Source organism: Rhinopithecus roxellana, chromosome 4, assembly GCF_007565055.1.
Source record: "Rhinopithecus roxellana isolate Shanxi Qingling chromosome 4, ASM756505v1, whole genome shotgun sequence".
NCBI classification, from domain to species: Eukaryota; Metazoa; Chordata; class Mammalia; order Primates; family Cercopithecidae; genus Rhinopithecus; species Rhinopithecus roxellana.
This window is the reverse complement of record NC_044552.1, coordinates 154,849,436-154,871,625: the sequence shown is the minus strand read 5'-3', so window position 1 is coordinate 154,871,625 and position 22,190 is coordinate 154,849,436. Positions and strand designations below refer to the sequence as shown.

Sequence of the window (22,190 nt, the reverse complement as noted above, 5' to 3'; positions counted from 1 at the left end):
ATTAGCTGGGCATGGTGGCAGGCCCCTGTAATCTCAGCGACTCAGGAGGCTGAGGTAGAAGAATCACTTTTACAGGGGAGGCGGAGGTTGCAGTGAGCTGAGATCGAGCCATCATACTCCAGCCTGGGTGACAGAGCAAGACTCCATTCCAAAAAAAAAAGTAAATGGGATAATCTCATTTTTCACTTTGAAAAAAAAAGTTTTTTTCTTCTCAAATTGAAAGATGATCCAGGTAAACCCCACTTTAAGTTGAGGAGTGCATTGCAAAGCAGACAGATGACACTCCCTAACTGTACAGACCCTCTAAATATTGAAGCTCACTTGATCAAACATTTCCAAATTCATGTAAGTGCTACTTCCATGGATAACAACTCACAAATATGGAAACAGTAAACAAAGAATTGGAATTAGGCAAATGATGACCACTACACCTACCATACAGTTCATTTAGAACTGAGTTTGCTTATATCAGTATCTGGACCTAGTAAACCCACAAAGTAGCCATTTACTTATACTTTCATTCATTCATTTTACAAGTGCCCAGTTTGAATTTGATGCCCACGATGAGGTTTATAACATAATTATCATGATCCTTTCCCCCAATGAGGTGGTAGAATGCAAAAGGGCTAAGTAAACAGGAAACAACTATTAAGTGTTTTAGAGTAACCTGGAAATAAGCAGGGAGGGGACTACAGGCTAGTGCTCCAGGAATTCAAAAGAAAGAAAGATGATGTGGAGTCGAAATCACAGAGGAAGTAACACTCGCCCTGAACAAAGGTAAGCTTGAACTTACCAGGAGGAAGAGGGGAGAATATTCCCATGGGGAATTTTCGGCATGAATGAAAATTTAATGCAGTGGGGTCAGTAAGAAATCCAGCCTGAGTGGAGCAGGAAGTCCCACTGTGGAGGAGAAAGCAGGTGACTGGCTTCATTAGGGAGATGAGATCACACAGGGGCCAGACGACTGGGGATTAGAATCTGGTCCATTATAGAACATGGAGACACTGGTTATTAACCAGAAAAGAAAATGACGAGATAAATTGTTCTGCAGGGTGAATTAGGAATAGGAGGCTTTGACAGATGGAAAGATAAACAGCCTGTTAACTATGATCCAGGAGGAACTGGAGTGGGAGGCCTGGTCCCGCCATGTCCCACACAGCAGCAAATGCGCAAAGAAAGAAGGGCCGAAGGCAGCCTTTCACCTTCCGAGCCCACACTCGGTGCCTGCACTCCTCAGAGGAGCCTTCTGCACTTACCAGGGGGCCATCTGAGAGCCTCCACACCACATTCGATTCCGGCAAGGACTGTTGGAGAACCACAAGAAACCATTCCCTGAAGGAAAACCAGAGACTCTCCTACTCTTCGTAGAGAATGGGAACCTTCAACTTTGATTCCTAAACTTTCCCAACATAAGTGACTTCAATGTGGCTTTTTGATTTGTTTCCTAAGACCATTCAGATACTTGGAATGTTCCTCCTTTTTACCTTCTCACCCTATTCCTGCGATCCCGTAGTTATAGATTCTCCTAGTGCCTCTGGTCCAATACCAGGCATCCATCCACTAAGCAGCAATGATGTCCCTGGGCAGTCACGCTCAGCCTGCTCATCTATCTTGTATACATTAAAGCCTTATAATTTCCTTGTCTAGAAGACTATGTAACTAATATCTACCAGACTAAAAATAAATCATAATGGATGCCCATAAAGATGGGGGGATGAAATGTGAAATTGATCCTAGACCTTCCCCATACTCATCATGTATTTATGGCACCGAAAGAAAAGTCCTTGAAATCAATCGGCCTTGATTTTTGTCATCCTGCCTGTATCTCTGTGAATGCTATTGTTTTAAGGATCTGTAATGAAGTAAAGATAGTGTAATAGTCTATATCAGAACAAATGATATTTTTTATCATAGCAATTGACTATCCTAGGAAACACTACCCGGTTGGTTGCAGCAGCTACAGTATCTCCCCATCACTGACTCACCTGGAACCTCTCTGCGGATGATACGGGGCTAAAGTTCTTCTGTAGGTAGCAAATGTTCTGCTACCTTCTGCTCTCGCTGTGATGACATGTGACACTCAGACCTCTCTTTCTGAACCTTCCCACCATCATTCTTGCACTTCAGCAGATTCTTACTTCGATTTCTCTTTTTCGGGATCCCAGTATCACTTACTGCTTACATCATTTCACTAAGTTTTCTCACCTCTCAAAACCTCAATTTTCTCCCCTGTGAAGGGGAATAATTATAGTAATTAGCTCATAGGGCTATTGTTAGTTTTAAATGACCTAATCTTTGTAAATGACATTATATTGTTGTTATTATTACTCCACCATGAGGTAAGACAGCGAGAAATAGATTTAACACAGACAGCTGGACTTAACTCTCTGCTCCTTTTTTGAAGCAGTCTGTTCACTGAATCATGTTGGCCAATAAGAAAAGAGATGAGCTTTTACTTCGCAAGCTTGAATTCAGCTTAATTCAATGATGACTGAATCCATTGTTATAATTATCCAGTAGACGGATAAATGGATGAACTCACCTATTTTTCTTAGTACAACTTTCAGGTCAAAACAGTCATTAATCAGAGAAGACCCTAGCTTGCTTTTTTGTAGTCTTGACCAAATCATTATCAATTGGTATGTAAAAAAGAAATTAACCCATATAATTGTTCTTTAAAAGCTATATAGACTTAATGAAATAGCAGAATGTAATAGCATTTGGTGTAGGGGGTCAACAAATAATGAGTTTTGCACAGTGCACTCTTTCTTAACTAGAATTAATTATATAAACATTTGGTCTTTACAGGTTTTCTTAGAACTTGACTTGACACCTGATTTTGATGCTTATGAGGTTTCTGACTTACTCTGAAGAATTACATAGTTGCTTTGTGATCATCTTTTCAGTTGAAATACAGGCATCCATTGAATAACTGTCATTTCTAAATGCTTATTCCAAAGTTATGTTGTGTGATATTATAAAAAGTAATGTTAGGTGAATAGAAACCAGAGAGTATCCAAAGTTCAGTCTTGATTCAGAGGCAGTAACTGAGATTCAGAGAAGTTAAATAACCTGTCCATAGTTAAATAGCTAGTGAATTATTGAATATTGTAGCTACTAAGTTATTGAAAATTTTATCTCAGGCTGTTTGCCTTGAAGTCCAGTATTCTCTTCACTATATCAGTATGACCCCATTGTTATTGTTGTACATGTCATAGATAAATGAATCTACTTTGCAGTTGGACAACGACAATTGTTTAGAAATTGTCATTGTCTATCTGAGGAAAATTTAGATATTGAATTGACTGTTAGGCCAAGATTCATGGTATCTCCAAGTGACCAACGACCCCATTCAGAAGATGAAAACGTTTCCTCGAGCTTTTGGAAATATGATGGCTTAGTAGCTCAGTGCTTTAGTGACCTAGCCTTCGGTGTCAAGAAGAGAGAAAGAGAACGAGACATCCAGCTGGGAATCGAGGGCTTACTTCAAAGCTTTTATCTTCAGAGGAAAGAAATCTTGTGAATTTCATTAATGTCAATAAGATCTGAGAAGATTTGAAGTGGGTGAGCCCTTGGGCATCTCTAGCATGCCAGATGCTGGGGTTATCGTAAGTTTTGGTTGAAAAACCATTGCAACTTCGATTCACACACCCATGAACCATGACTTTGGAAATATCCATCGTGAGGTCATACTTCAGGGAATGTGGGGAACCTTCAGTTTCCAAGAGGACATGAAGTCAGCTAAGGAAGCAGTGGCTAAGCATGGCCCAGACACAGAAACACCCAGGATTCCAAATGGGGCAATACACATTATGGTTAAGGGGGAGAAAAGTTGAGTCCCCTCAAAGTAACATAGCAAAGCTTTAAAAATAGAGTGAAAGAAGCATTTCTTTAGGATTCTAAAAGCAGATAACCTCACAGCTTCTCCCCAAAAGACTCTTCTCTTACTCATTGTTAAAAAGAAAAAAAAAAAAAAGAATTTGATCCTAGGTTTTCCCCCTCCTGTTTCTTTTCTTTCTTACTCTTTCTCCTCCAGAAAAGACCAGATTGGAATTCATAGCTGTTTCCCTATAATTATCCAAACTTTACAGGAGAAAACTCCTATTCTGAAACAGCTAAAGCTATTTCTATATAGTAAATTCAGTCCACGCTAACCCAAACAAACACATTTCTGGCAAAACAAATGGTGACAATTTAATCTAAGTGTTTAAACTGTAAATATCTTAAAAGATAAAATATACATGTAGCCTTCCTTTTCCCCTTTCTTAATTCATATTAAAAAAAACTCAAAAGCAACCATTTCTAAATTCACAAAGGGAAAATGTGGCTGAGCGTGGTGGCTCACGCCTGTAATCCCAGCACTTTGGGAGGCCAAGGCGGGTGGATCACTTGAGGCCAGGAGTTCGAGACCAGCGTGATCAACATGGCAAAACTCTGTCTCTACTAAAAATACAAAAATTAGCTGGGCATCGTGGTGCACACCTGTAATCCCAGCTACTCGGGAGACTGAGGCAGGAGACTCGCTTGAACCTGGGAGGCGGAGGCTGCAGTGAGCCAAGGTTGCACCACTACACTCTACCTTGGGCCACAGAATGAGACTCCGTATCAAAAAACAAAACAAAACAAAAAAATACAAAGTGGGCGGGGGAAATGTATGCAGAATAATCCAACAGAGAATCTGTGAAGGCTTAGCGTCATCAAGAAACATGATAATAATATATGCAGTGGGTTCCACCTGCACATACCTGCCAAGGCCTGAGCCAGGCCCCCAGGACTCACTTCCTCGCTCACCACAGCAGAAGACATCACTACAACCCAATCAGAAGAAAGCCAGCTTTAGCTGTGACTGATGAGGTTAACGGTTACAAGTCTTAACAGGTGAAAATCCTTTTACTTGGGCGTTAAAGCTCTTGAAATTTTTTAGTTCAGCATTTGAGAATCAAAACTATGCCTTTTCTGGTCCAGAAAGAAACTATTTGATTTCTTCTGTCAGCATTTTGTTGTTGTTGTTGTTTAATTCCACTCAGTGTTGTTTCAACGAGATTACCTGGCCCCATGGGGGAACACAGGGCAAGGCGATTTCTGCAGTCGGCTTGATTCCGACGAAAGCTGGGTACGGAAAGAGCTTTGATCTGGCCTGGGTTCACTCAAGTGCAAAGTGGCTACGCCAGGCAGCAAATGCTCCACATGCCACCGGCCAGGGAACAGCCCTAGACCAACGGCAGTGCGGCTGAACCGCGACGCCTCCACAGCCATTTATTCCAGAGCCTTGGTTTTATGGCTGTCACTCAGTCTTGGGTGCGTGGAGAAAGTCAGTCTGCCTGAGTCAATGTCTCTTGCTGCCTGCGGCTAAGGTGAATGTTGTTCTATCACGATAATCCTCATGTATTTGTCTGAGGTAGTTGCTAATTTCTACAGCCATTTCTACAGTCTAGCTATTGTGTACCTAGGAGGTAACACAAACCATTTTTGTTACTGAGCATGGCCAGTTGCATCATAAAATTCAAGCTTCCGAAAGCAGATATTCACCGTGAAGAAAGGCTGGTAATGATAGTTTTATCATCATCTCAGTCACCTCTTCACCATTTCCTGATTCACTTGGGTGGTTTTTTTTTGTTTTTTTTTTGTTTGTTTGTTTTGTTTTTGAGACGGAGTCTCGCTCTGTCGCCCAGGCTGGAGTGCAGTGGCCGGATCTCAGCTCACTGCAAGCTCCGCCTCCCGGGTTCACGCCATTCTCCTGCCTCAGCCTCCCGAGTAGCTGGGACTACAGGCGCCCGCCAGGTCGCCCGGCTAGTTTTTTGTATTTTTAGTAGAGACGGGGTTTCACCATGTTAGCCAGGATGGTCTTGATCTCCTGACCTCGTGATCCGCCCGTCTCGGCCTCCCAAAGTGCTGGGATTACAGGCTTGAGCCACCGCGCCCGGCCACTTGGGTGGTTTTTAATGGAGTTTCCCAAGTTAGTGTTTCCTGGGAGAATGTTTGGTTCGTTGCCTTAGAACAGCCTGCAGCTCTTCAGGCATCTCAGGCGGGAGAGCGTGTTGGGGCCGGGACTCTCTTTGCAGGGACCTGACAACTCTGCCTTCCCCAGTGCGGTCTGGCTGTTCCCTTTGAGAGTGTGACGCTGCTGCTTCAGCCAGGAAGTTCTCAAAATTAACAGAAGGGCTTCCTTCCTGAAATCGTGCCTATTTAGGATCTTCTTAGTCATTACGAAAAAGCATAGATAGAGTTCATAAATGACTTCGTCTGTTCGGTATCAAATGAACAACCCTTCAGGCATGTGGAGTGAGCAATCTAAAGGAAGCGTTTATTTGTTTAATTTTTCCAGTGCCTTCAATAAGGCTTTCATTTCCAAATAACCCCTTTGTGTGTTGCTGTTCATACAATGGCTATATCTTTACCATTTAAGAGTATTGCCCCAAAGCATAAGAGTGAGGAAAATCCAAATCTGAATTGAACTCTCCCTGAGCCTCGCAGTGGCCCTCACACAAAGTCTCCTGCTTTTCGTGTCTCTGGGATCCCCGAGTGTCTTGACTACAACGAACCGTTCAGAGTGCTCAAGACGCAGGGCTCACTGGCAAGCAAAGCGCCACGGGGGACGCACAGCGCGTGGAGGCTCTGGAAGGAGTGGGGTGCCAGGGTCCAGACGTATTTCCATGGGGGAGAAAGTGACCACTGCATCCTATAGGAAGCGTGGCTAATTAGGCTCCCTCAGCTGGATGGCAAGCTTCCCAGAAGGCAAGGGTCTTTTTTGTCTCGCCTTGCCCTATAGCGCGGAGTAGATGCTTAGTCTACAGGGAGGACAGCCTGTGAAATAGCTGCAGCTGCTGCCACGACCCAGGGCGTTCTGCAGGACGGAGGAGCAACGCGTCAGCGCACGTCCCGGGAGTGAGGTGGGAAGACCTCGCTCTGTCCACCAAAGCTGTCCTTCCTTTCTGGCTTTGCTTCCTTCACCTTCGATCTTTTCCTTTCTCCTGTAATAGTCATAACTAAAGAAAGTAGAAGAAAGAATGAAGTTTGCACACAGTCTAGAATTGAGCTGGAGAATACATCATCAAAATCCTATGTCATCCAAGCCTTTTGCTGGTCCGTGTCCACAGAGTGGCGATATCTTTGTGAAATGTAAATGTGTCAGGTGCAACTCCCCATTGCGGTGGCCCTCGGTAACAAGGTGTACGACTGTCCCTTCACAGCCCCAAGCTGAGTTCAGCAGCAGGGAGGATACCATCGCTGGACAAGAGACCAGAGACTGGGATAGACACGTGCGTCCTAGTTCTGAAGAAAATGGCATCCAGAAAGAGAAAGCATCCAGTGGGGACAGTTTAAGGAGGTTTAGATAGAAAATTGAGTGTGCATATTATTCATACTTAAACAAACTGCTTACATCATCAAAAATACGAATATTCAGAGGAATAAATGCACTTAAAATAATTCTTAACCAAAAACAACTTTCAGGCAGTAGGTTGCATGCCTCCTGCATGGAGGGATCTTCAAGAACAGAAACTAAATCTCTCGTTCTTCTCTGCCTGCTTGTCACCCTTCCAGAAGCACCAAGTCTGGTTGAAACCATTGCTTTCGACCTATTTGTTTGATTATAAATAAAACCTATCTTTTCCATCATTAGTGTATATTTTCTAGCTGCCAGACATAAATCCACTCCTTGCTTTCTAAATTGAAATGTCATTTTCCTAATCAGAATTGGCAATTGTAAATAACCGTTTGGGTTTATTTTTTTTAATGTCCTATTCTCACAAATGTATTTTTGAACAGTGTCGCATGTATTTAAAATGGTGAGTTCACACTTAATCACCTCAATTTCAGGCTCTCAAAAAACTGTCAATATAGCAGGTTTGAAATGGAGACCTCATGACTCACCTGCTTCTCAACACAATTAGACTCCAAACCGTGCAGGGTCATTGTTTCAGCATGAAAAGTAAGGGAAGTGTTCCTTTTTTGGCCTTTTCTCTACTCCAATGATACACATTCTACAACCACAAAATATTCCAACTCCAACTCACTTTTTGAATAAGCAACTCCTATTGTGGTTTGTTCTTTTATCATTTGAGGTTATACAGTGTGGAAAAACAAAAAAGCTACATAGTTTACTTACTCCTACAGTCAAATATTTTTTAAAAAGTAAGAACATGAGATAAAGTTCTGCTTGTCATTGCTGCCTTCTGGGGCAGTGGAAAAGCAGGTGCGTTAAGCTTTCCGTTGTGTGCAGATCTTCCACGCCCTTTCCCTCTATCAGGAAAATATGTCTGTCTCCTGGTCTATTGAGCTCTTGACCTTCTGACTAATATACCAACAAAAGGCACCATTTATGAGTGACTAATGTATGTATCTTTGTCCATAAGGAACTTGATCATGGCTGCCACAACTCAGCATCATCACCGACTATCTTTTCCGTGTGCCCTCCAGGGGTTTGTGCAATGGGCTGTCTGCCCTCTGCAAACAGGCCATGCCACCGTCTCCCTAGGTCCACCTCTTTCATACCTAGGAGGAGTTTATCAGCTATCATTTGGAGAGAAGGGGCACACAAAGATAAGCCCGACTCTGAGGGGACATTCGTCCCTGCTTTGGTTGGAATCCTGGGAAGCTGAAATTGTTTCTATAAAGCACGTTCCCTGCTGCTGACCTCCCCTGTCACGCAGGGTTCTCCCGCCAGCACCTCTGTTGAAATCCCCTGTTGCTTTTCGTCCTGCCCACATTCTTCCTTAGCATCTTTTCTTTACACCTGTAACAAATATCAACAACGCCTCCTCCCAACACAAGCTTCCTCCTCCTCTCTCACTCCAACTCAAAGCCCTTCGTGGAAGGCTCCCTGCAGCGGAGCCACAGGGCTCCATCTCTCCCATGCAGCCATTCCCGCCTGCACCTTCTCACACCTCAGAACACCATGTCAATCTTAAGAAATACAAACAGAAAAGCCGGTGGATGTCAAAGGTGCATCTGTTTACATGTTTGTTTTTACAAAGTTTATCGTTGTTGTTTTTCTAAAAAGCAATAGGGCAAGAACCCTTTTGTTTAAAAATCTTATCTTTTGTTTATCTGATATATTCTTTTTGTTTTGTTTGTTTGTTTTTGAAACAGGGTCTTCACCCAGGCTGGAGTGCAGTGGCGCGATCATGGCTCGCTGCAACCTCGACCACCTGGGCTCAAGTGATCCTCCCGCCTCAGCCTCTCAAGTAACTGAGACTACAGGCGCATGCCACCACACCTAGCTAATTTTTAAATTTCTTTTATAGAGATGGGGTCTTGCTGTGTTGCTGTGTTGCTCAGGCTGGTCTCAAACTCCTGGTCTTAAGCAGTCCTCCCACCTCAGCTTCCCAAAGTGCTGAGATTACAGGCATGAGTCATTGTATCTGGCATCATCTCTCTCTCTCTCTCTCTCTCTCTCTCTCTCTCTCTCTCTCTCTCTCTCTCTCATTCATACATACATATATATATATATATATATATAAAATTTTGTTCTATATATTTGAATATTTGAGATGATCAAACTTTAAATAAATTGAAATCCAGCTTTACCTGTGACAGCACAAAGACGTGTACTATGAGGAAGGAAAAACCCACCTAATTGCAATGGCTTTGTGAACCATTTTAAGGTCATTTATTATGAATAAATGACATGCACTACAGTTGTGTGACTCCCAATCTGTTTTTTTTTTTTTTCTAAAAATCAGTGATATATCTGCCTGCCTTCACCCTCACCAAAAGAAATGAATAAGGATAGCAATTTATTGTATGTATATCACAGAAGACAGTGATATTTCCCTAATAAGTTTCTGGAAACATCAAGCAAAAGAACTGCTTCCCTATGCTGTGTAGGATTGTAATTGTTATAGGTATTCTGGTCTGAACCATTATTAAGTCTTTTTTAAATGTCTCGGATGACTACGGAAGAATAAAAGGTTGGAAACACCATTTTTCCCTCTATGAGTTTCACATTCAAACAAAATAAACATTGTGGGTCTACAATTGAAATAGGAATCAAATGAATTCTTTCTCTAGTGAAATGTACATTTTCAAGTTGCACTGAAGGTCCCTGGCCCCGTGGCACCCTCTAGGCTTGAGCTGTCACCCTCATCCTACTGGGTCCTCCCAGCCCACCTGTGCACTTTCCTTCCACCACAGATAAGGCAGGACACACTCATGACTTGCTTGCTGGGAGAAAAAATGTCATTGAAGCCCTTGGTTACCTGGGAGTGGAATACAACAGAAAGCATGGAATGACTATCATTAGAGAAAACAATTGTGGGATGTCTACATGCAGAATGGAAGCTAAGGGGCCCCATTTTTGTCAGACTCCCTCACCCTTGGTAACTCCTGCAGCTTGGACACAATCGCATATCTCTTTTCTAAGGGATTCAAGATTGAGTTTGTGGTATAGAGGAGAAGCTGTTAGCCATAGGTTCCTGGCCTTTGAAGGCCACTCTAGGAATTGCTTCCCTTGTAGCACTTGAGAGGCAACTGAAGTGTCATTTCCAGACCCTGCAGCTGACACACCTCCCTGGACTTGGGGACTCTAAAACTAGCAGTGACACAAACTCCCTGCAAAGCCCTGACTGATGAATAGCTGCATCCCAGCATTGAGTGATTGTTCGGGAGCAGCCAGGGCAGGAGGAGCAGCTTCCTCCTGTCCCATCTGCACCTGGAATGAGCAAAATGATTTCAGGGAACTGAACACTTGGGTTACTGGGATTCAGGAGAAAGAGTTTGCCATGTGTTCAAAAGCAGCGGGGTGGGGGCTAAGCCTCATTCCAAAGCAGATCCATTTTAAATCACACGCAACAAACAGCCTGATCTCACAATAGACTATTCCTTCTAAGTACGCCGTGCTGTGATTTCAGAAAACTCAGGGCCCAAGAGAACACTCTGTATATAATAGATCAAGAAAGAGAGTCCCTGACTTGTCCTCCTTCTTGTAACTGTGATTCACTCGCTTTTGTTTACTCCATTATTCCTTTATTTTAGATTATTTTTCATTGGCTCCAATTTGGGAGATGGTATTTTTGTATAGTTGCCACTGCTTTTAAAACTCCTCAAGATCGTGTAAAAATCTTGCATGTTTGTGTCTCCTAATAAGCATTCAGAGAAAATGCCTAGACTGTGTAGGACTTTTCGGGAAATGGCAGAGAAATAACTGCCCTCTTTGTGTGTTTGCATGCACCAGTGAACTCCGGAGATGGCATTGACTACAGCCAGCAGAAGAGGGAGAATATTGGTGACTTGATCCAGGAGACGCTGGAGGCCTTTGAGCGCTACGGAGGAGAAAATGCCTTTATCAACATTAAGTACGTGGTCCCAACCTACGAGTCTTGCTTGCTAAACTAACAGTGGCAGCAGCTGGGACTTGAAGCCTCCCCTTGGTGTTGGGATCATCTGTCTCTGCTGCTTTTAGCATCTCATTCCTTGTGACTTCCACAGCTTTCTTTTCTACAGCTGCTAAAATAGTGGCTTATGGGCCATTGGACTGTTAGCCCTATTGAGAGCAAGGCTTTCCAATACATAAATAGTGCCTGTTTCTTAGATTACAATAGTGTACTGTGCTTATTTGTTCTATGAGAAGAATTGCTTCTTTATACAGCTCTGACAGAAGCAGGAGTCCGAGTTAAACCTTCAGTTGTATAGACAATAAACTATAATTTTCATACGCAATTCAGCAATTGCTGTTCTGTGTGTGCCTGCCCTGGGGGTGATGTCAGAGGTTGTAAGGGAAGAGTTTATGCTGACTGCTTAATAGGTGTTTGTCATGGAAGAGAAGCATCGGTTCAGCAGTGCCTCTCTAGCAGCTGTGCGGAATAATGTGCTTTGACATTCAATAAAACTGTTGAATCTATATTCTAATTACAGCAGGAAATTTTTGCAGCCCATTATAACCTCAGCTACAATTGTAATTAATGCCTTTAGCCTACTAGTGATCTGGGCTTCAGGGGCTTTTCAGTTTATATTTGGGTGCAGGTAGGGGAAGACTGGGGAGAGGACGGGGTCAGGGTTACGTGTGAAATGTAACTTGGCAAATACGTTTAAAAAAAAAAAAGAAAAGCCTAGCTTGAATCCTCATCTCTCCATATGGCACACTGCATTTCAGGACCTGGTATGTTATTGACAGTGTTATCTGGAAGTTTGTTTAGGGCTTTTAATTATTTTTGAAAATGACTTATATGTATCTTAATGATTACTCTTTCAAACAGATCAAAATTCTTCCTTGGCAACTCTTCTTCCTTGCTTCCTCCCACTAGTTGGATGCCTTCTCATAGCACCACGCAGTGGGTCTGATGGCCGTATTAGGGGATTTTATTGAGACCAAAAAGGAAAAAAACAAACAAACAAAAAAGACAAAAGACATGCACTTTTTCATTCAATTGAAAAAGAAAAAAAAATGCCCAAAGCGAAGAGCAACTGTACGATAGTCAGCCCTGGATCGTGGCTCTTCAGACACGTCAGATGGGAGTTTCAGGCATTTGAAACTTAGGCCAGAAAACTTCATAAAGATGGAACACTGACTTTGCACACCTGAGAGATGCTGTAACTGCTTAGAAACACATAGCCGAAAGTATCTTGTTCCTGTAGCAAAGTGAAACTTCTTCATAAAAGTGAAGAAATGAGGCCAGGTATGGTGGCTCATACCTATAATCCCAGCATGTTGGGAGGCCAAGGCGGGTGGATCAGGAATTCAAGTCCAGCCTGACCAATATGATGAAATCCCGTCTCTACTAAAAATACAAAAATTAGCCAGGCGTGGCAGCATACGCCTGGAATCCCAGCTACTTGGGAGGCTGAGACAGGAGAAACACTTGAACCCGGGAGGCAGAGGTTGCGGTAAGCCGAGATCGTGCTGTTGCTCTCCAGCTTGGGCAACAAGAGCTTAACTGTATCTCAAAAAAAAAAAAAGAGTGAAGAAGCGAAATGTGTTTCTCCATGCACTATGCATCAACCTCCAAACTGTTTTCACTATCTAAGGCACAAGTTTCTAAAGGCAAACACCAGTTTTGAAAATGAGCTCATCGTTCATTTCTCCTTATTACTGTCTCAGCATGTGAAATCTAGCAGCTTAGGAGCTACCATCCTGTTTCTGTAAGCATTGTCTACGGTGAAGGAAGAGGCATGATTGGATAAGACAAATTGACTTTGTTTTTTGTCTTTTGTTTTTTGAGATGGAGTTTCACTCTTGTTGCCCAGGCTGGAGTACAATGGCGTGATCTCAGCTCACCACAACTTCTGCCTCCTGGGTTCAAGCGATTATTCTACCTCAGCCTCCTGAGTAGCTGGGATTACAGGTGTGCACCACCATGCCTGGCTAATTTTGTATTTTTAGTAAAGACGGGGTTTCCCCATGTTGGTCAGGCTGGTCTTGAACTCCCAACCTCAGGTGATCCACCCGCCTCGGCCTCGCAAAGTGCTGGTATTACAGGCATGAGCCACTGCGCCCGGCCAACAAATTGACTTTGATGCACAATATTTGGTAAAGGCACAGCTAGAAGTAGACATCCGCAGATTAAAGCAGGTTATTCTGCAAACTATGACATTCAATTGCGTCCATCAGCTGGCATCAGTGAAACAACCAAAAGGAACACCAAAGTCTGTAAGGTTATTAGTTAGAAGGATCACGGCTTGTTGGCGCCTTTGAAAGCTGGTACTGGCATGGCTCTGACCCGGCTCTGCTAGGACATGCAGAGGCAGCTCTGGCCACTCACTCTTCATTATACTCATGAAAACTGCCTGGTATAGGAGCAAGAAGACCTGGCAACTTAGCCAAGAGCCCTAACTTTGGAATTAAAACATCAGGCTTTGGCCGGGCACGGTGGCTCACGTGCCTGTAATCCCAGCACTTTGGGAGGCCAAGGTGGGCAGATCACCTAAGATCAGGAGTTTGGGACCAACCTGGCCAACATGGTGAAACCCCATCTCTACTAAAAATACAGAAATTAGCCAGGCCTAGTGGCAGGCCTAGCTACTCAGGAGGCTGAGGCAGGAGAATCGCTTGAACCCGGGAGGTGGAGGTTGCAGTGAGCTGAGACTGTGCCACTGCACTCCAGCCTGGGTGAGAGAGCAAGACCCCGTCTCAACAAAATAAAATAAAATCAGGCTTTATTGACTAGTTCTGTCATTTATTTGCTCTGCTGCCTTGAGCAAGATATTTAACCTCTCTGAAACTCACACCGCCTCGGCTGTGAAGTGGGGATGCCCCCTGCGTGCTGTAGAGTTCTAAGCTGTAGGGGTAACCTATGAAAAGCGCCACCAGAGTTTCTGATACCTGTCGAACTTTTATTTCAAAGAAAAACAAGTACAAAAGATGACTAGTGTCTACCCGGGCAGAGCGACATGTATTTGAAAACTCCTCAGACAATATGCTTCCTACGTGGCAATGGTGAGTTTCTTGTGAAAAGAAGATAATTTTGCAAAAACCCAAAATAACTATATAGATAGGATCATGTTCTCTGGAAATTAAAAGGCAAAATAAAACCCCAAAACCCACATTTTTGTTGTTTTAATAGGATTAGAAAAGGCTACTTTTTCCAATGGTCAGCCCACCCAAGTCTGCCTTCTAAAATAATACCCAGGTCTCCAGCCAAATAATTTCTGATTAACTCCACAGAGAAGGAGGAAATGTCAGCAGGTTTCCGGCCTCTGAGCAAGACAACAGCTTCTTCCACCTGCTACGTTTATACACTGAAACCGCCTTTCAAAGACAGCTAAAGGAACGGAATGATGAAGAGCGGGAAATACTGGGGACTGAGTATTAGGCAAGGGTTTTTGTTTGTCCTCTTGGGACTGTTACTTTTACTCGAAGACACCAAACAGGTGTTAAAGTCAGTTAAGGGGGAGGCAAGGAATGAGACCTTGGATGCCAGGGTAGAGGAGCTGGGTGGGAAGGCTGGGCCTGTCACTCGGGAGCTGGACAGCCTGGAGCGAGTCACTTAGCTTTCCTTGCCTGCAGGACAGCCTCTATCCGCAGGTCACTGCGAGGACACGATGATAGATACTGCGGCGCAGTGGTTCTAGTGCAGGAGTGGGAACCCAGAAGAACTGCTTTCGAAGTATCTTTCCACCACTGAGTAGCTGTCCTGTGACCTTGGGCAAATTATGTCAATGCTCTAAAACTCAACTCCTTCATCCAAAAATGGGCTGTATGATGTCCACCTTGCAGGTTGGTTACAAGCATCGCACATATGCATGCTTGTCCAGGGCTCCCTGAGGTCCATGGCTGGGTACCCGCGAGGATGGAGGGATGTTCCTGGGGAAGCCGCCAACCAAGTGCCTGGAGAAAACACATGCTCCGTCATCGTGTAGTGCCCTAGGAGAGCCAGGCTCTAATGTCTGCTGAGCCCCCGTAGGCCAGGATGGGTGGTCTCTGGTCCCCAACAGGCCCAAGTGAAACAGATGCCAGGATTTGCAGCCCACACACCCTCCTGGAAGTCATCTCCATGGGCACACTCCTCACTATGAGAGTATCCTCCCTGGCCCATCGCGTGGGAAGAATGGCACATGATTTTTATGGCCTGACTCTATATGAGAAATGTCAGTCCAAAATGGACGTTTTTGGAGTTCAGGCCAGGCGCGGTGGCTCACACCTATAATCCCAGCACTTTGGGAAGCTGAGGCAGGTAGATCACGCGAGGTCAGCAGTTTGAGACCAGCCTGGCCAACATGGTGAAACCCCCATCTCTACTAAAAACACAAAAAATAAGCCAGGCATGGTGGCGGCAGCCTGTAATCCCAGCTACTCAGGAGGCTGAGGTGGTAGAATTGTTTAAACCTGGAGGCAGAGGTTGCAGTGAGCTGAGATTGCACCATTGGACTCCAGCCTGGGCAACAAGAGCGAAACTCCATCTCAAATATATATACATATGGAGAGAGAGAGAGTTAAAAAACTCTGTGAAATGGTTACATCCTTAGAAAATATTATTTTCAAAGCTGAAGATATCTTAAACAACAATAACAAAAAAAAACCCTTAAGTTCTTCTAGGGTTGACCTCCATGAGATCTCTAGCAAAGTTTTAGTATAGGTCGTGGGACATCTCAGACTGCTAATTTAGAGAAGCTAAAACTAAAGAGGTTTTTTTTGTTTGTTTGTTTGTTTTGAGACGATGTCTCGCTCTGCCGCCCAAACTGGAGTGCAGTGGCCGGATCTCAGCTCACTGCAAGCTCTGCCTCCTGGGTTTATGCCATTCTCCTGCCTCAGCCTCCCGAGTAGCTGGGGCTACAGGCGCCCGCCACGTCGCCCGGCTAGTTTTTTGAATTTTGTAGTAGAGACGGGGTTTCACAGTGTTAGCCAGGATGGTCTCAATCGCCTGACCTCGTGATCCGCCCGTCTCGGCCTCCCAAAGTGCTGAGATTACAGGCTTGAGCCACCGCGCCCAGCCTAAAACTAAAGAGTTTTAAGTCTGTTTCAATATGCACTGCCTCTTTTACTTCTTTTGGTTGTTTTGAGACGTTCATCACGAGCCTTTTGCAAGCCAAAGCTGGGAGGCTCAAAGACGGATCTTCTTTTAAAGAAGTAATATATCTGGGGAAATGCCCCATGGATATTTTTCTAAATATAAATTTCGATTCTCTGATAGGATTTTAAATGGAGTCAAAAGCCTCAAATGCTTTCTGAACAATTCCCTCTATGAAAGCTTCCTTCGTTAGAAATGTACCTGTTGATCAAAGTTTGTCCGAAATGTGACGTTTCCGAGATACAAGGAGTCTTTGCTTTCAGCAAAGTGAAACTGACTTTGACCAAGTTCCCATTCACACCACGTCGATTCATGTCCACCAAACATCCAGGGCCCAGAGGGACCTTGGCGGTCACACAGCTTGTGGGTCAGCAGTGCCTAAGTCACACAGAGGTAACTAGGGCAGTACCCATTCTCCAGGATCTGCCACCTCCACACAGGTGCCCACTGGAGGCTTGCTAGGCAGCTCCTAAAACTCCATATTCTTTTTCTGACCAAGAAAGAAGAGCTTTCCCAAGCACAATCAACCCCATTTCTGTTAAAATCACCTGTTTGAAGGGACTTAAACTTTCTATTACCTTTTGTACACTAGATTCAGTATTTCTTTGCTCTCCAAGGGAAACTGAGGAAGTCTCCTGTGTGCTTGGAGGGAAAGGTCACTTTAAAATGGGCACTCTATTATGATTATTTGTAATCATGACGTTGTAATACAAAAGGAACTATCAACCTCCTCTCTGTCCTGCAATGGGAAGACAATAATACAAGTATACTTGGCTTAATCAAGAGCACTTTGCAACAGGAAGATACATATTGGTGTTGAATCAGATTCTAAAAATATCTCCCATCATCTTTGTTTCTTTTGCAGTCTTAAATGTGTGAATGCATGCAAGCTGCATGGGAATCCAAAATAGAAGTCAAGCTTTATTTTGGAGAAACCCTAACTAGCAAACCCTAGTTTGCTCTCCAGTTCAAGTGCTGGTGATGATATTAAAGAAGCATGTAGTAGCTATAGAAGAAAGTTTCTGAGATTCCTTCCATGGCTGCCTCAATAAGGAATGACTCTATTCCTTTTGCTCACACAATCTTATCCAATTTAAGATCTCACTACTGATATAGCTGGGTTCTTCTTACAAGGAACTTGGCAATTACCCAATTCCCCTATCAGTAGTTAATGACATGGACAGATACGTGGTGGGAAGTGCCCTTTGCACACTGATTGATTTGCATTTCTCTGTTACAGAGGTTGACTTTTGCTTTCCCCAGTGGGAATATTTGTAAGGTACTTGGATTCTTTATTCGTTTTTACTTCGCCAAGTTTCTGTAATTTAAATCTGGGTGAAAGGATTTGTTCTCTTCCTGTGCTTGATAAGTGTAGAAATGTATTACTTTAGTTTCTTTTTTATTTAGAAATTATTGGGAAATATTCCCTAGCCTTGCCTTAAGAATCTGTTGGAAACTCTGCACCCTCTACCCAGATAAGTGCACATTACACACACTATTTTGAAGATAATTTCAGGGCCTTTACAGATGTTGCAATTCCCATCTAAGAAATGGCAGTGCTTCCATTAAGAGAAGGAGAAGAGAGAATGTACCGTCCACCTGCTTAGTGACAACAACCCAGGGAGCCTGAGGGCCACTGCAGTAAGGACAGGCCGCGTTGTATGGGAGGTCCGTGCATGCTGAGACTGGATTGCTCCTTCTCAGTCGCCTTTGCTGCGTCCCTCTCCTCTTCCTCACCTCTAAACACTGCAGGCCTCTCAACTCGAACCTCCGCCTCACCTCTGTTTCCACCAGGTGACCCGACCAGTCCGGCGGATTCACATGCCGTCTGTGCACGGCTGATTCTCACATTTGCTCTCTGGCCCCAACTTCCCCAGTGCCTGCTGGGCATTTCCCCCAGGATACCAAAGAGATTGATCCAAACCGAATGCATGGACCCACCTGCCTCCCGCCACTTTCGGGCCCCCGCACCCTCCCCACGCGGAGGACTCCAGCTCAGTCGGAAGGCGCTCACGTCACCACGGGGCCAAAATGCCAGAATTCATCCTCTTTTCTTTCACGTCTCCACCCAATCCAGTACAAATTCTGTGTGCGAAACCTTCAAGATCTGTATCTGACCAAGTCCCAGCCCCTCCTCCTCGCTCTAGTCCAGGTCCCCGGCTCCTCTAGCTGACCCCCAACCTTGCAGGGAGTGGCGGGATCCTCTACCCTGAAATCAGTGACCCTTTAAACGCCAGTCAGGTTCCCATGTTCTCAACCCTCCAACGGCTTCTGCCTCCCACCTGGGGCACATTCCAGACCTCTGCTGTGGGTGACATGCGGCCTGAAGGATGTGGCCCTGGTTCCTCCTGAGCTGTTTCTTCCTGGCAGCGTTGTGCCCCTCCGTGGGCAGAGGCTGTGCCGGCCTCGTCCCTGCTCCACCTGCAGGCTCAGCATATCCTCCCCACAGAGAGGTGTCTGGACGCCCCCCACGGTGTTCACTGAGCCTCCTCCCTCCCCTGGCCTCACTGTGGTGTCTGCTAAGTATCCCTACCTCAGAAGGACCTTCCTTGACCCCATACCTCTCAGTCTCTGTCCCCTATTGCTTTACTTGCTTCAAAACATGGACAAGTGTCTGACCTCAGTACCTATATGCTTGATTTTTCACTTATTTCTTTATCGTGTGTCTCTACCCTAGGGCCTGAGCTCTGTGACAGCAGGGAGCTCCTTTCACTATGACATCTCTCTGGCCAGGAAGCACGCCCTGGGCCTAGTCAGCCTGCAAAAGACATTTGTTGGCTGGGCGCAGTGGTTCACATCTGCAATCCCAGTACTTTAGGAGGCCGAGGCAGGTGGATCACCTGAGGTCAGGAGTTCGAGACCAGCCTGGCCAACATGGTTAAATCCCTTCTCTACTAAAAATACAAAAATTACCCGGGCACGGTAGCACTCTCCTGTAATCCCAGCTACTCAGGAGGCTGAGGCAGGAGAATCTCTTGAACCCGGGAAGGAGAGGTTGCAGTGAGCTGAGATCCTGCCACTGTACTCCAGCCTATGCACTCCAGCCTGGGCGACAGAGTGAGACTCCATCTCAAAAAAAAAAAAAAAAAGAAAAAGAAAAAAGAACAAAAAAAAGGTAGTGGGGAACATTTGTTGAAGAAATGACTAAGCAGCCCTTATAAAAGGGTTCAGACAGGCCATAGTCAAAGAAGCTTGGCAGAGAAGCAGAGGTACCCTTGCACCCCACCCTCCTGTCTGACTTAGGCAGGGGCGCTGGGCCTTGCCCTCCTGTCTGACTTAGGCAGGGGTGCTGGGCTTTGGAGGATGTCCTGTGTCAAAGGTACTGCTGTCTTGAGGGAAGAATTATCAGCCCAAGGTAAGATTCCTTGGAGACACTCAGGCTTTGGAAAACACAAAAAGATGCTGCTTTGGTGGAGAAAGGTGTTCATGATTCTGTTTAAACCAAGTCAGAGGAAAGTATTTTAAATATCCTCCAAAGCTCCCAGAAATGCAGGGCCCATCTGTTTGTTCAAAGACAGACCAATGTCCTTCTTGTGAGCTGCAGCCTAAGCAGGGGTCCAGTGCAGGTGCCGTGTCACAGACTCACCATCCCCTCCGTATTTGTCACTGGGCTCCTCCGGGGACCATGCAGGACCTGAACTAGATGATGGTCACTGAGGCTGCAAGCCAGTGTGCAGATGCCTTCCAGACGCTCCCCTGCCATCCAGCGTGCCCTGCGGGGGACTCCATGCAAATGGCCTCAAAAGGCCATTTACATTCACATTCTCAGTGAGACCAAAGAGAAGGAGACCAAGTGTCCTGACCCCTCTGACAACCAGTTGCCCCAGCACACCCTAGATGAGTGGTTCTCAAAGTGGGTTCCTGGGGCAGCAACCTCAGCGTCACCTGGGAGCTTGGGAAGAGGAGCTCATGTTCCCGGGGCCCTCCCTAGAGCTGCTGAATCAGAAACTTTGGGATGGGGTCTGTCAATCTGTGTTTGGACAAGTTCCCCAGTGACTGTGACACACCATGAAGTTTGAGAACCACCGTTCCATACCAAGGCTTCTAACTGGATGTTCATTCCCAGCCATTTGGAAGGCTCAGCTGAAAGCCAGTGAGCCAGAAGCCGGGGCTCCACCGATCCTGCTTTCCAGAGTGGCCATTCCCGCAATGTTCCATTAGGCAATAGGGCTCTTCAGGGAAATTAATTGAATGTAGGCTTCAGGAATCATTGGAAAGTTTCAGCTTCCCTCATCAGGGAAGCTGACGCGTACATCGTCCTCAATCTAGAACAAGAATAATAGGTGTACCTTAGAAAAATGTGGTTTCAGTCCATCAGTAAAAAGCCAGTATTGTAAAAACCTATTATCTTTGCTTCAAGTGTTATCAAAAATAATAATAATAATAAAATAAAGGCTTAGAAGTCTCACTGTTCAACATGGCGTTTCCAAATAGTCAATGTCATTGTCATCTTTATATTTGAAACTTTTTTAAAAAATGAATCATTTCCATTAATACAGAAAGAAAACTTTCTAGTGGAGACTCAAAATTCAAAGAATCAGGATCAGTTCTTCTGAAACGACTTACATATAATCTCGTTTGCCAGACACTGAAGTAAGATGTCTGTATTAGCATTTTCTCCATTGCTGCAGGTTTCTCTCTGTGGGTTCATGAAAGCAACCTACAGCCAAAACTATGTCCACATACAGCAAACCCACATGCCACTTGATTTCATTAAATGCATAATAGGGGCATTCTAGAACCAGAGCTTTAAATGGCCTTTTTGTCTCCTTCCTCATACATCTGGGGCAGTGAACATGACATTAAAATGCAGCCAGAAAAATGTCCCATAAAGAACTTTATTGACAAAAAGGTAAATTTTTAATAACCCTTCAGTAGGCTTCATTCAAGAGGGGGTAATATGTCATATGAGTAGGATTTTTACAGCTCTCGTAGGAATTCCCTGTATTAAAAGAATGTTTGCAGTTTAGAGAGAACCCAACTGCAAAACATCCCTGAACGGTGACAATATTTGTCTCAATCTAATATTATGTGGTGGAACTTTGTTTGTGGAGAGTGGAGAGGCTATGTCCTGCTAGAGTGATTTTTCCATCAATTCAGGGCTCAGCAAATATGACCCAAACAAACAACCAAATTGATTAAAATGCTTTATTGGGAAGGAAGAGATTGAGTCTTGGAGACATGCTTCAATGGCTACTCACGTCACCAAGACGGCAAAGGCCACATAGCTGACAAAATACCACCATGTCTCACAGAAGAGGCTGAGGAGTCCTGGCCGAATAATGCTTTATTCTGGAAAAGATCTGTATGAATCTGCACAGCAGTGAAAATGTGTGGACGGCTTCTGTCTCTTCAGCCACAAGGGAGTCCACCCTTCATTGCAGGAGGGAGGCCCGCCCTCCCCACTGTTGTTGCTGTGGAGCTCAGAGGGGTGAAGGCATGTGGAAATTCACAGCACCATGCCAGCCTGCAGGACTGGGAGCGTAGTTCCCACTAAAGAGCAAATACTGTACTGTTTTTCCAAAAAAAAAAAAAATTAAAATCTGAATCCCAATGTTTGTTCACAGCAGGGCTGTTCAACAAGTAGACAAAGATCTCAGGGGGCTTTGTGACAGCATGGTGGATTGGAGTTAAAAAGAGGTGGTGTCGTTTGGATGCACAGATAGTCTAGGTGAGCCTTGTGAGCAGAGAAACAGGACTCCAATCTAAAACACAAAATGAGGGCTAGAGACTGGTGCGAGGCAGAGA

At 44.7% G+C, this 22,190-nt stretch overlaps 1 protein-coding gene and 1 long non-coding RNA gene across 2 annotated transcripts in view; one reads left to right on the top strand and one right to left on the bottom strand.

The window, feature by feature from the left end:
• PACRG (parkin coregulated) overlaps positions 1-11,662 on the top strand; it is a 578,382-nt gene extending 566,720 nt beyond the window's left edge. The window contains exon 5 of the mRNA XM_010373150.1: positions 11,174-11,662. Coding sequence (XP_010371452.1) covers positions 11,174-11,334 — 161 coding nt within the window. The 3' untranslated portion in view covers positions 11,335-11,662. The remainder of the gene's footprint in view (positions 1-11,173) is intronic.
• On the bottom strand, positions 6,281-21,110 carry LOC104669995. The gene is made up of 6 exons (XR_749077.2): positions 21,009-21,110; positions 20,029-20,707; positions 17,021-17,181; positions 15,145-15,262; positions 10,111-10,199; positions 6,281-7,272 (listed from the first exon to the last, which is right to left on the bottom strand). It is a non-coding gene; the product is annotated as an uncharacterized LOC104669995 (long non-coding RNA).
• Positions 21,111-22,190: the final 1,080 nt, after the last annotated feature.